Consider the following 13901-nt stretch of genomic DNA (forward strand, 5'->3'; position numbering starts at 1 on the left):
TCTCATAGGAGAGGCTCTGCCTAACATGTATAATACATTTCTAACCCTTATAACATGCTGGAGATGTGAAGTTGCAGGTGTACACCAAGAGTTTTGATTGGGAAAATGCATGGGCTTCATGCCATAGTTGTAGCATCAAAGGATTGGCCTTAAGGAGGGGTCATTTTTATGATTGAATCAGTGAATATATTATAAATACATTTTGAATCAACCTTTGGTGGATTCTGGAAGTGATTGGAAGTGAGATTTCTAGAAAGCCCTAGTTGTAAGGTTGATTTAGTGAGGTTTTTGGTGTTTGGGTATCTAGGAGTGCAAACAAGACCTAAGACCTTAAAAATACTTGGTTTGGAAACATAATAAGAGACTGTACAAAAGGGTTTAATCTGGTTTTGATTTTGGAGGGTACTTCCTTCACAAAGTGGACATAATTAGCCCTCTTGGGGATTGAGGATAGCCATTTTTTGAAGACTTTGTTCCAAAACAACCCTAGGAAAGACTTTGGTTGTTGGTATGTGTGTATATGATTCATCTAAATCAGTCATAACATTGGTCCATGTTTTGGGAAATGTGTGTGAAAAGAGCCAAAAACAGTCCAGCAGGCTACTAGGAAACTAGGCCTAGTGAAGGGCTAAAACTGGGTTTTTGTATCAGTTGATGAGTTGAGGGCTTGGTAACCTTGGAGACATGTTAGTTGAATTTTTTTTATGTGTGTGGAGGTGGAGGAAACACCTGGTTAAGGTGAAGTCAAGTTTGGAGCCTATTGAGGCATTGTGAGCACTTGAGACACCATTGAAGCATAGGGGTCTGGGTCCATATTATACTTAAGTCTACAAGTTTGAAATTAGATCCTCCATCCTCTGCATCAGTTCATGTAATTCAGATTTTTGTTCAATCTTTGTAAGCAAGTGAGCCTTCCCAGGGTTATTTCCCTTTGTTTTTTTGAGCAATGAGTTCTAGGCAGTGTGCCTGAATTCATGTGCATTCTCCATTGTAATATTTACACATACTACTACAGAGTATCATCATATTGTGGGTAGGTTCCCACTATGTTTTTTTTCCTTGATAGGGTTTTCCACATAAAAAATCCATGTGTTATGTGTGTTTTTGATGTTCTCTTTATCTTTTCTATTGTTTTTATTCATCAGATATAAAGTTGAGGTTAATTTGTTTGAGTTTGGTGAAAACTGATTCAGCCCCCCTCTCAGTTTTACTTCATTGTTGTTGCCATGTTGCCAACACTATATATACCAGAAAGCTTACACAGTGGGATAATATATCGGCCAAGAACAAGTAATAAGCTGCTCGGATCAACACGTTATCCAATTAAGCCTTAAACAAAAACATTGTAACCAAGTCCACCTTTGAAAGATCTCTACACGCTTCCTTTACACAATTCATTCTTCGATGCATATACCTTAATTTTGGAATAGAAAATGGGTCAAACGAACCCATAGATGCTGACCCATAGCACAAAACTCCATGCATAGGAATTCCAAACTCTAAAATACAAATACCATGCATACCGTAGATACCGAATCATTTGACATGAAAGATATAACTAAAACAATTGATACTGGAGCACACCACTGATAGTGGGACCAAAACAATACGCATAGTTCAGGATTCCAGAGATGAGGATCTTTCTTTCATGACTTCTAGCAATACCAAAAATTGCATACATCATCTGCACGTATATATCATCTGCATATATCATCTACATGAAACTGGATAACTTGTCTGACATCAATGACAACAATGACAATATTCACTCAAGTCTAAAAAATCCAACTTCAATTCTTAAAGGAGAGCTAGATGATGTATGTGATTATTCTCCATTTTAATTTTTTGATTGATTGATGATGATTATATGCAAGAACTAGGTAAAGATCTAGGAAATTAAAAGAAACATCATGAACAAGAATATTCAGAATTATAAATTAAAAAATAAACTTATAAATGGAAATGAGATATAGAGAGAAACTTGTGTCTATAATTTGGTCTTGAAAGTACTGCTCTAGAGAATGAGAAAACACTCTGCAAGGTTGTCTTTGTTAGCTCGAATGTGTGAATTTTTTGTTAGGATTCTCTATAGTTTATCCTCCCAAAATTTTAGTAAAAAAGTGTCGAATACTTGAGTGAGTTGCCAATGACATGGGTTTCTCACCTATTTAGAATTTGGAAATATGTATCTGTGTCTGCACTTTGTGAATTTGCAACTCTCTTTCATCAGATCTAACACCGACACACATAAAGGGGAGTAAAAGTGTTTGGATGTATAAGGGTTTACCTAAGTCAAACCCTAGGTAGGAAGTAACCTCCACTATATCAATTGTTATTAGAAAGAGAGCTTACCTTGGTAGGACAAAGGCTAAATCTAAAGTAACATATTAAATTTGGCAAGATTATACATCAAGCTTGATAATTGTCATGATGTAATTCTCTTTGGATAGGACCCTCAATGGTTGATACAATAATATGACATCAAAAGATAAGATCTATCATGAAAACAAATATGCATGCAGATTGTTGTAGCTTGTTGCTCGATAGTTCTCAAGTTTGAATAAATTGACTCGTAATGTCTGCTCTAGGATTATGAACTTGATTTATGATTATCTAGTATTAAAAGGAACTAGTAATTATTCTTTTATATAGGATTCCCAAGGTATTTTATAAATTTGGAAGACTTCCAACAATCATAATAAAATATGCAGGAACTAGTTAAATGTTTGACTTTTAGCCCATTTCAAGAGGACTATGCCATCTAGTTCCCTAGTCCACTAGGACTATAGTGCGTAGCACCATAGTGCACCCAAAGAAGGGTGAAACAAAGGTAGATGAGGAATGTAAAGGTCTATAACATAGGATCTTATCACCAAATTAACATGTTATTATAATATTTTTCTAGTCACAAGGATAAAATTAGCTTGAAATAAGCTATGAGTAGGAACACTAAATCAAGGGACCAAAAGGGAGTGTGAAATTGTAAGGGGTTACAATTAATGACACTACATCATCTTCTCACTCTATCTTTCTTTCATCAATATGTAGGAAGGGGGCATTCTTGCATCAATAGGTGTGGAAATGACAAGTGGCATCTCGTCATACCATCTATAAAAACACTAAAAACAAAAATATAATTGACACCTTACCACAACCTACACCTTCCAGTTGTTGATTCTTATCCTTGAAAAAACTCCAAGTGGCCCATCCATTTGTTAACCTAAATAAAATCCTTTTATTCTCAACAAATTCAAAGGATGGCTTGGAATGGCATCTTATCCATCCCAACCACCTCCATATCTCGTCACTTTTAGAATATTATATTCTTAGAGTGTAAAAACTTAATATTTTAACCCCTTCAAGATTGGAAATAACCTTAACCCATAAACATATAACCTAGGTGTTACTTTTTTCTAAAAATACATGTTTCCATAATCATAAACACTCAAAAAGAAGGATAATAATACTTTAAGAAAAAGAAAAAAAAGCTTAACAATATAATATTTTTCTCACAACCAAAATCGGTACTCATAATTAGACTCACATTACTATACACCACAATACTTAATTTATGCACAATAATTGACCCTAACTCTTTTATTTGAGTTAGGATTATCCCTAGTTGAGAAACATAATTAAGCATTTTAGCTGCATACTAGTTATAGAATGTTTATGCATTATACATAAATTATATATATAATTGAAGCATTGAAATACAATTTTATGCTACTATAATTAATACACATAACACATAAAACTAATTAATCCAACACCTTCATGAATAGTAATAAAAAAAAATTCTAATTTAACTCAATTAAAATGTTATCATAAAAGCATCATTTCATAAGACATCATTTAAGTAATTCTCGAGTTCATAATTTACATCATAAAAACTATTCACACAAAAATCATAATCATAAGTCAACACTCATTGACTAGGATTTATCATTATGGTATTATCTAAATAATTCTAATTTAACTCAATTTAAAACCTTGTCATAAAAGAACCATTTCATAAGAAATCATTTAAATAATTCTTGAGTTCATAATTCACATTATTAAAAAATTCAAAGACAATTAGTAATCATAAGTCAACATTCATTTACTAGGATTTATCATGAAATGGTATTATTTAAATAAACTCCTAGCATATGATCAATATATCCATGAGATAGATATACCATAATTACCATAATATATAGAGATTAGAACAATATAATGAATTATGTAGCATCATACTAAAGTCTATGTCTAAGATCCAATGAGTGACAATAAAGTCTCGCACAAATGTATAAATCAAATAGCATAAACTACCTATCAATGCAATATAAGAATCAAAATAGAATGAATTAAAAGGAGATTGAAGATGGTGTAGTGTCCCTTTTATAGACACTTATATTTTTCCTTGAATATAATAGATTAAGATATCATCTATGACAAGGAAAATATAATTTTCAAGGACTGTATACAAGCTTATACATATCTATTATGTCACCTTAAATTTAAATAAAGAAATAGTTTCAACTTAACAATAATTTTGATTGTTTATCTCTTATATATTAATAAAAGAAGGTAAAATGAAATCAATAATAATTTCATGCCTCTAATATGAATTTTTAAGCTCTATTTGAAATAACGAAGTCTAATATTATTACTAGTTTGAATATGGAAGATTGATAAGAATAAAAAATTATTGTTTTTGAATGACTTTATGAACGTTCGTTGAATGTATGAGAGGTTATGCTTCAATTAGATAGTTATTTTCTATTAGATCCTTATACTCCTACTATAATCCTTGGTGTTGTGTCTCAATAGTAACTTTGTGCTTATGTGTCCTCCACCTTGTAATTGGGTGGATAGATACCCCCTCTTACTCAACTGTATAATGGATTTGTTGAGCACTATAGTATGAAACAAGTATAAAAGAATTTATCAATGCCTTCTGAGGAACTCATGATCATCCTTTAATTTTAAATGAGGGGGAATGATGTGTGAAGTTGTATCTCAACATCTATAACCCATGAAAACAATTGAATTAGTTAAGTGCCAAATTGTTGCTCCACCTTGTTAATTAATGTAATTAGTTAATTTGTAGATCGCAATAATCCTTCCTTGGACAATGATAGTGTGTGAGACAACTGCATGCCTTTTATCAATCCCTTGTACTCTTTCCTTGGACAACAATATTGTGTGGGACAACCACATCCCTTTGATCAACCTACTTTATTCTTTCTTTGGACAGTAATCTATTTATAGCTAACTATTTAAGGTGAGGAATATCACTGGCTTGTCATGTATTTGGACCATACTATATTCCATGCTTGATTAGATTTAGAGATTGGCTAGGGTTATGATAATCTTCCCTCCTTGAAATTTATTTCCCACAAGAAATCTCAAACCATCATATCAATATTAGGGTCTCAAATAAGTATATATAATGCTCTAACACATATTCCTTTCTTCATGTCATTTCCACTAAACTTATAACATTTGTTGAATGCTATCATACTATGAAACAATCCACGACCATGCGATCTATTCATCATGAAAATTCTCAGGTCCCAAGTTCAATTATTGTCTTCAAACTCATCACAATATTCATGAATAACTTATTTATTCAACTCAAAGAGAATTTTGTCATAAAATGCATTATTTTGAACATCAAATAAAGGATTAACAATAAACCTAGAGTTACTCTTAATTCTAAAATCAAAATCAACTTGTAGCTAGTCTAAACTTATATTAGTTGATTCTTTGGGACTATTATCATAGGTTTCATGTGTTTTTTCTAATTCTTCTATTTCCTTAGTTTTTCATTTGTCTTCTTTCCCCTTTAAGTGTTTAGTTACTACATTCAAAATTTTCAGAATCTTGAAAGGTCTTATGAACATCTATCCACTTATCATTTTCTTTCTTGTATAAATCTAATACCTCATGCCATCTAGCTACCTCATGATTCCATGTACGTAATGGATTTGTGATAGAATAAATGTATGAAGATTCATCTTGCTCCTTATCAAAAATTTCCATATCTAGCATTTCCTCGCATTCATTTTCTATATGTACATCTAAAAGACCTTCCTCTCATTCATTTTTTGAATTGATTTCTCTTTCTCTTCTATGTTCAAGTGAGGTTTTAATTTTCACTTGCATTATGTGAACACATCATGAAAAAATGTATAAATAGATGAAGAGGGAGTCCATTATAGTTTCCAAATTGTCCATAGCATAAACATGATGACTTTGGGAGAAAATATTGCTATCTTTGATAGTGAGAATCATAATGTCTTTCCTGGCTACAAAATCATCCTTATCATATCAAATAAGTGATGGAACATGTTGTAGATTAGGTCTTGTAACCCTAAGTCTACAATAAGGTTACTCATCCTGATTTCTACAAATATTTTTAATATGGTCAACCTTCTTGAGTAATGTGTACTATTGATGTCATACAAATTATTGAAACCATCTACAATCTGGTGTAATACTTCTTTCATTGTTTTGTCATCATAAGAAACTATAGGTACCCAAATTCTCATTATCTTACTTAAACAAGAGGTAACCAACAATTTGGTCCCCTTATCATGATGCCACAACCATTGAGTTATTTCAAGGTATTCATTATAGGGCTTAGGGTTGTTTATGGTGAAAATGGATAACAACAATGTTGAAAGACTAAATGAATTCAACCACAAAACCCTAGCCTAACAACAACAAAGATCCACCATAACATATGAAGATTACGTAAGACAATGCAAATCAAATGAAATCACAAAGATTATACCATCACATGTCCAATAGGGTTTGAATCTCCATTCTTCCTATCTCCATTGATCTTGCTTGATATATTTGCTCTTAGATTTTATGTGCACAAGAGCTCAACAAAGAACGGAAATGTGGTTGCAAGTAGGCTTGATTGCATATGCAAGTTCGAAAGTGTAGTCGGGGCTAAATGCATAGTGAGTTAGTCCAGGGTTTGATAATGAAGGAAGCATCTCCTTATATAGAAGGCACTATAAGAAATGGAGGGATAAGATTAAGAGGTGTAAAAGAGGTCGGCTATGATTAGAGGGTAGGTAAAGAAAATAATAAAATAATGAAAGGAGTAGGTAGTGTATGAATTAAGAGATGAATGACATGTGTCATGGGTAGAAAAGGCTAATGAATTAATTAAATAAATAAAGATTCATTTAATTAATAGAAGAAGTGGGATCAATTAAATAAATAAGATATTTATTTAATTTAAGAAAAGGATAATTTAAATAAATAAAGGTATTTATTTAAATGAGAAATAAGTCTAGAAGAGGATAAATGAATTAATTAAATAAATAAGGATTTATTTAATTAATAGAAGAATTAGGCTAAAGTAATTAAATAAATAAAAATATTTATTTAATTAGATTGGACAATTTTAGGTGTCTACAAGGGCTATATCTAACATTTTAGTTGATGTTTCCTCAATGTGTATCAAACATTCTTCTACCAATTTAAGCATGTTCAAGATATCATCCCTTGATTGCAATTGAGCGTGCTAAGCTTGTTGTCTGCTTCATATAGTGATCATGTCAATGGCTTGATATCTTTGTCTACCATGATTAATCGAGTTTTTTGATATTTACCCAAAGGCTGGCAAGTTTACTGGATCAGATACCACTATAGTGTCCCTTGTAAAGCCACTTAGGATTTTCCTTCAATTTAATAGATTAAGACATCAACTATAGGTAACCAACAACTTTTAACGATTGTATGTAGGGTTATAGATATCTTTTATGTCACCTTTGATTTAATTAAAGAGATGGTTATAACTTAACAATAATTTTGATTGTTCATCACTTATATATTAATAAAATAAGCTAAAATCAAATTAATGATGATGTCAATGAATTGTAAAGTTCTGTTAGAAATAGTGAAGACTGATATTATTACTAGTTTGAAAATGGAAAATTGATAAGAATAAGTAATTGTAGTTTTTGAATATGACTTTATGAATGTGCATTGAATGTATGAGAGGCTATGCCTCAATTGGATAGCTATTTTTGATAAGATCCTTATACTCCTATTGTAATTTTTAGCGATGTGTCTAAATATTAACTTTGTGCTTATGTGTCCTTCAGCTTGTAATTGGGTGGGTAGATGTACCCCCTCTCGACTGTATAATGTATTTGTTGAGTTTTGCACTATGAAACAACTATAAAAACAATTCTTAAATGGCTTGTGAGGAACTCATGATCATCCTTTAATATGAAATCAGGGGGCATGATGTGAGAAGTTGTGTCTCAACATCCATAACCCTTGAAAACAACTGAATTAGTTAAGATCCAAATTGTGTCTCCTCCTTATTTTTTAATGTCATTAGTTAATTTGCATATTCTAGTAATACTTCATTAGACAATGATAGTGTGTGAGATAACCACATGCCTTTGATCAATCAATTGTACTCTTTCCTTGGACAACTATATTATGTGAGACAAACACATGCCTTTCACTGACCTATTTTATTCTACCTTTGGACAATGATCTATTTATAACTAATTAATTAAGGTGAGAAATGTCCAAGCTTTCCATGCCTTTGGACCATAGTATATTCCTTGTTTGATTGTCTTTGGAGATCAATTGGGGTTATTATACATGGGGCCTCATAGTGTGCATGAAAATGTGAATGATGATTGCAATAAAAATTAAAAAAACACAAAGAAAAAGAAAAAAATTAGTTAAGGAAAAAAATTTAAGTATACATATAATTTAGTTAAAAAAATTATACATTGCACTCCCTAACAAGTATGATTTACCCATATAATCAATGGGATGTGTTCTCACATGAAAATGGAAACAATTAAAAAATTGATTATTCATAGGACCTATTTTCTGATCTAGAGACACATTCACCAACCAAAAATAGCAATGAGAGAAAATGAAAAGAAAGAAAATTTTGATTGGTCAAATTGTGACATGGGTCTCCCCAAGTATGCTAGATATGTTTGTGTGAAATTTTGAATAGTAATTGCAATAAAAAACTAAACAAACATAAATACAAAAAAACTAAAATAAGGAAAATGAAAGCCTAAATATGCATAGAGTTCAATGAAAATCGACTAGGTTAGACTCCCTAATAAGTATGATTTTAACATTCTCAATTTGATGTGTGCTCACTTGAAAATCCAATGGCATAACAATGCATTTTTGTCAAAATGAGTGATAAAAATGGCTAAGTGTTCAATAGATAAATAGATTGGTGGTGAGATAAGATTCACATCACCTTGAACAAGAGCTTAGTAGAAATATAATGAAGCATCTAAATAATCATATTACGATCCAAGTCTAAGGGAACCAAACTATCAATATCAAACCTAGTAGGAATTGCCATAAGTCAGAATCACTTACCGCTTGAATGTCTTGGTCAATATTTTTGAAATCAAACATTTATATTAATTGCAACAAATTGTAATTTTAAATTAAATTTGATTGTAATAGTAAACAAATATTAACAATTCAAATACATTCAAGAAATATGCTATTTGTATAAGTCTTCAATATCTCTTATTTTCTTTTTTCTTTTTGGTAAACACTTTTGACCTAGAGCTATGGGAAACTTCATCCCCATTCAAATATTCAACAATAGCACCCTAGTGGAGTTCGAACCTTGTTAGCAAGAACAACAACACCACAACTTAACCATAATATCATGCTACTACAAGTTCAAAAGTTTTAAAAATAATCATCAATATTAATAAATATAATTAACCTTTGAATTCACATTGTTCTTGAAAAATCATTAAAAAATAATAATTTAAATTATCACCTTTTAAAATTTGATAACAATATTTGAATATACTATGATAAACACAAATACTTATATTTGTATCTACAAAATACTAATATAAATAATTGCTACTACATTCAACCAAATAGCACATAAACAATTACCAAACAAAAACAGAAATATATGCATAAAACTATAAATATTTATACCTATCTACCGTTCATAGCACCTTGATGTTTAACTGCTAGTGATATTCTCCTTACAAATTCAAATCACCTTCCAACAAAATTTGGTCCAAGATCCCTCTGGGTCATATTTAGTTGTTGGTGAAGACTGGACATGGTTGACAAAACACAAACATTGGAAGTAATGTCAATAGAATCCAGCCTTGTAATTCATACATGAGGTACAAGGATAAACACGTGATCATGAGAGAACGTATTAGAATTTTATTGTGCCTTGTGGGTACGTTAACAAACAGAAAAGGAATTCCATTTGGAATTTGGCAAGAAAATTGAATTAGGAGTGGCATATAGAGATTCACTCAAACTAATAACAAATAATTTACACCTCTCCGTACAGTGGAGGCTTTGATCTTGACCTTTTTGAGCCATTTTTTTATTAGTTTTCCTATCGCTGTATTTTCAAGTTCCAGATCAATTAGTTTTCCACCCACGGAATTCAGAAATTCAGAAATTCAGATGATGACGGAAACAGTGAATCAAGAGCTGTCTAAATTGACGAGTCTGATGGTAAAGGTTGTTAGGCCATACCATTCATTAGTCAATAAAAAGCTCGTTCTGTGATAGAAATGGTATATGCTGGAAACAAATATATAATAATAATGATGGAGTTTTACAGTAGAGAGTTAAACGGAAACTAGAAGTTGGTACAGAATAAATAAAAGTAAAGTAAAGAAAAGAAGAATAAAGAATAAATTAAGAAGTAACGAAGAATTAAAACATGGAAAGGCTTTTGCATTAAAATAATACAGTAGGTAGCATTTTTCATATTCAAACATAGATATGCATTAAAAGAGGTAGCCATCCATCTCCACAGCGCACGAGATTCTTTCCAAAGCGTTTTCTTGCGGAGGCTTTTCAAAGCTCTTGTATACACGCATCTGAATTAAGACAATTATTATTACAAATGGGGACGTTTAGCGAATAACAGAGAGCAAACTGAAAGCGCGTGGAAGTGCCCGCCTTTTACGTGTTTGAATGGTACAGAAGCTCTCTATATAGCACGCAAAAAAATTCCGTCTACATGCAAAAATTCCGTCTGATCAACGTGGCGGGTCAGGCTATGAACTCCCTGATTAACAACTCTCTCTGAACGACGTGGCAGTTTAGATATCCTGGACTGCCGTCGTCAGCAAGTTGAATTATGCTTCTCCTGCGGGTATAAATAAGGATAATGGCCTTGGGAGAAGAGCAAAAGAGCAAAATCAGTCTGTCTGTCTGCCATTATCATTTAGTGACGAGTGCTATTTAGTTCTTTGAAAACTGTTAGGGGGTTTAACTCTCTTTTGGTCTCTTAGATTGTTGGTCTCATGATGTACTTGAAAACTGTTAGGGACTTTGAAAATTGTTAACAGTTTCCACTCTTGATTCTTTAGATTGCTAGTTTTGTGGATGTTATTAGAATTCCTCCAATTCAATTGATTTCAGTAAGCCATGGAAAGAATGATTGAATTAATGTTGTGTACGATTTTGTTGTGGGGCGTGTGGGGTGGTGGAGCTGTGGATGTGAAGGCCGGGTCATGGCAGCTGGTCGTGAGCAATGGCGGCGTGTCGGCTATGCATATGACCACGACGCATAAGGACACCGTTGTTATGTTCGATCGGACGGACTACGGTGCTTCTCAGTTGCGTCTCGACAGTGGTCGTTGCAGAGATGATAACAACGACTTGGCCCTCAAGCACGACTGTTGGGCGCACTCCATAGAGTACAACATTGCTTCCAATGGCGTGCGGCCTCTCATGGTCATGACCGATACGTGGTGCTCCTCTGGGTCGTTTGCAGCCAACGGTGACCTGGTTAGTACCGGCGGCTACAACGACGGCGGCAAGGCGGTTCGTTATTTTGTGCCGTGCAGTAATTCTGCATGCGACTGGGACGAGTCGCAGTCGGCTAAGCTTGCTGATAATCGATGGTATGCAACGAATCAGATTCTGCCTGATAACAGAATCATCGTTGTGGGAGGCAGACGGGCTTTCTCTTATGAGTTCGTGCCCAAGAAGTCTGGAGAAGGGTACTACAAGCTGCCATTTTTAACACAGACTAATGTTAAGGACGTGGAGAACAATCTGTACCCTTTTCTTCATCTCTCATCCGATGGAAATTTGTTCGTCTTTGCCAACAAGGACTCCATATTGCTTGATTATAAAAACAACCGTGTTGTGAAGACGTTTCCCACTTTGTCTGGCGGTGCGAGGAGTTATCCTTCGTCTGGGTCATCTGCAATGCTGCCATTGGTGGCTTCTGATGGGTTTAAAAGAGTTGAAATCCTCGTCTGTGGCGGCGCTCCTGACAATGGCTTTACTTCTGCCAATGCTGGGAATTTTCTCACGGCAATTCAGAGCTGCGGGAGAATTGTCATCACGGATTCGAACCCTGGTTGGGCGATGGAAAACATGCCTGCTCCGAGAGTCATGGGTGACATGCTCATTCTACCCACCGGAGAAATTCTGATTATAAATGGAGCCCAGAGTGGGACTGCTGGATGGGAACTGGGAAGAAATCCTGCCCTCGCTCCTTTCCTCTATAGGCCCAATTCATCGCCCGGGGATCGATTCTCAACACTTGCTGCCACTACCATTCCAAGAATGTATCATTCCAGTGCAAATGTCTTGCCTGATGGACGGATCTTCGTCGGAGGATCGAATCCCCATGTGGGCTACGTTCTCTCAGGAACAACTTATCCCACAGAGCTTCGCCTTGAAGCTTACAGTCCTTATTACTTAGACAGAGCCTATCAGATCTACAGGCCCACAATAGCTGGCTTATCTTCTTCCTCAGTAAACTATGGCAAAACCATCACTGTTCAGTTCACTGTTTCCAATTACACTCCCCAGAATATTGGGTTCCATTTGTATGCCCCTTCCTTCACAACTCATTCGTTTTCCATGAACCAGAGGCTGCTCATTCTGGCATCAAGTGCTCCGAAATCTGTGAGAGGAACGTACTATGCAGTTGTGACGGCGCCTCCAAATTCCGTTATTGCGCCGGCGGGGTACTACATTCTATTTGTGGTTAACAACGGGATTCCAAGCGTTGGCAAGTGGGTTCATGTGTCTTAGAAGGCATATTCTCTTTGTTCTGGCGAAGCCATATATATATTATATAGACGGATGGGAAGTTTGGGAACTTGGTATTGTTAGGCTTTAGTTCAGGGAACGGTCTGAGCACAAAATATACTCATATACCGCATTGAAATTCAATTGGTAATAATCAATACTCTGTATGATGTCAAATAAAACTGCAGATAGAGCTGGCCTGACAATTCTTTATGAATAAAATTTCTTGCCACTGCGTATTCTATTGTCTTCACCTGATTTCGATTACTCGTTCTTTCTTACAAATTGTTATTTACTAGGGAAGGGTATCACTAACCTCGTTAAGAAAATATTACAGTTAGAAAAATACACGGGATGATAGGTATGATGGTGAAATCAGAATCATCAAAGCTTAAATTATTTTAGTCGGTAAGCTTTCCAAAAATACAAGTCAACTAAAATATTACACATCATCCTCATAAAAAATAACGAAGTACGTTTGACAGCTTTTATGTTAGACTAATTCCATATTAAATTAATTTCGTGGGTTCCTGATATCATCAAATCTGCACGAAAAATCTTTAAAAATGACAAATCAATAAAGAAATCGTCCTCGCTTCGCTAATTGATCGTTACTGCAGAAAACTATGTCAATTCAGAGTCATTTTCGCTGAAGCAAGCAATGGAAGACAATTAAACAAGGAAGACAAAATACCAACATTTGGAAATAATCAAAGTAGATTGTAGACTGTAAAAAATAATCAAATAAATTGAATTAGAAAGTCCATGGCAAAGCTATTAGAACCAACGTCAGAGGAAAATTTGTCACATTTTTTTCTAGAAGTTTTTTAAATTCCACTGTT

General features: G+C 33.9%; 1 protein-coding gene across 1 annotated transcript; it reads left to right on the forward strand.

Moving 5' to 3' along the window:
- The first annotated feature begins 11045 nt into the window (after positions 1 to 11045).
- On the forward strand, positions 11046 to 13312 carry LOC131032349 (aldehyde oxidase GLOX). Its single transcript, XM_057963295.2, has one exon. The coding sequence runs from the start codon at positions 11437 to 11439 to the stop codon at positions 13060 to 13062; it is 1626 nt and encodes a 541-aa protein (XP_057819278.2). The 5' UTR covers positions 11046 to 11436; the 3' UTR covers positions 13063 to 13312.
- Positions 13313 to 13901: the final 589 nt, after the last annotated feature.

This window comes from Cryptomeria japonica, chromosome 1 (genome assembly GCF_030272615.1).
Source record: "Cryptomeria japonica chromosome 1, Sugi_1.0, whole genome shotgun sequence".
Classification (NCBI taxonomy): Eukaryota; Viridiplantae; Streptophyta; class Pinopsida; order Cupressales; family Cupressaceae; genus Cryptomeria; species Cryptomeria japonica.

Coding starts and splice junctions, on each gene's coding strand:
- LOC131032349 (XM_057963295.2), top strand. CDS start 11,437: ATGGAAAGAATGATTGAATTAATGTTGTGTACGATTTTGTTGTGGGGC.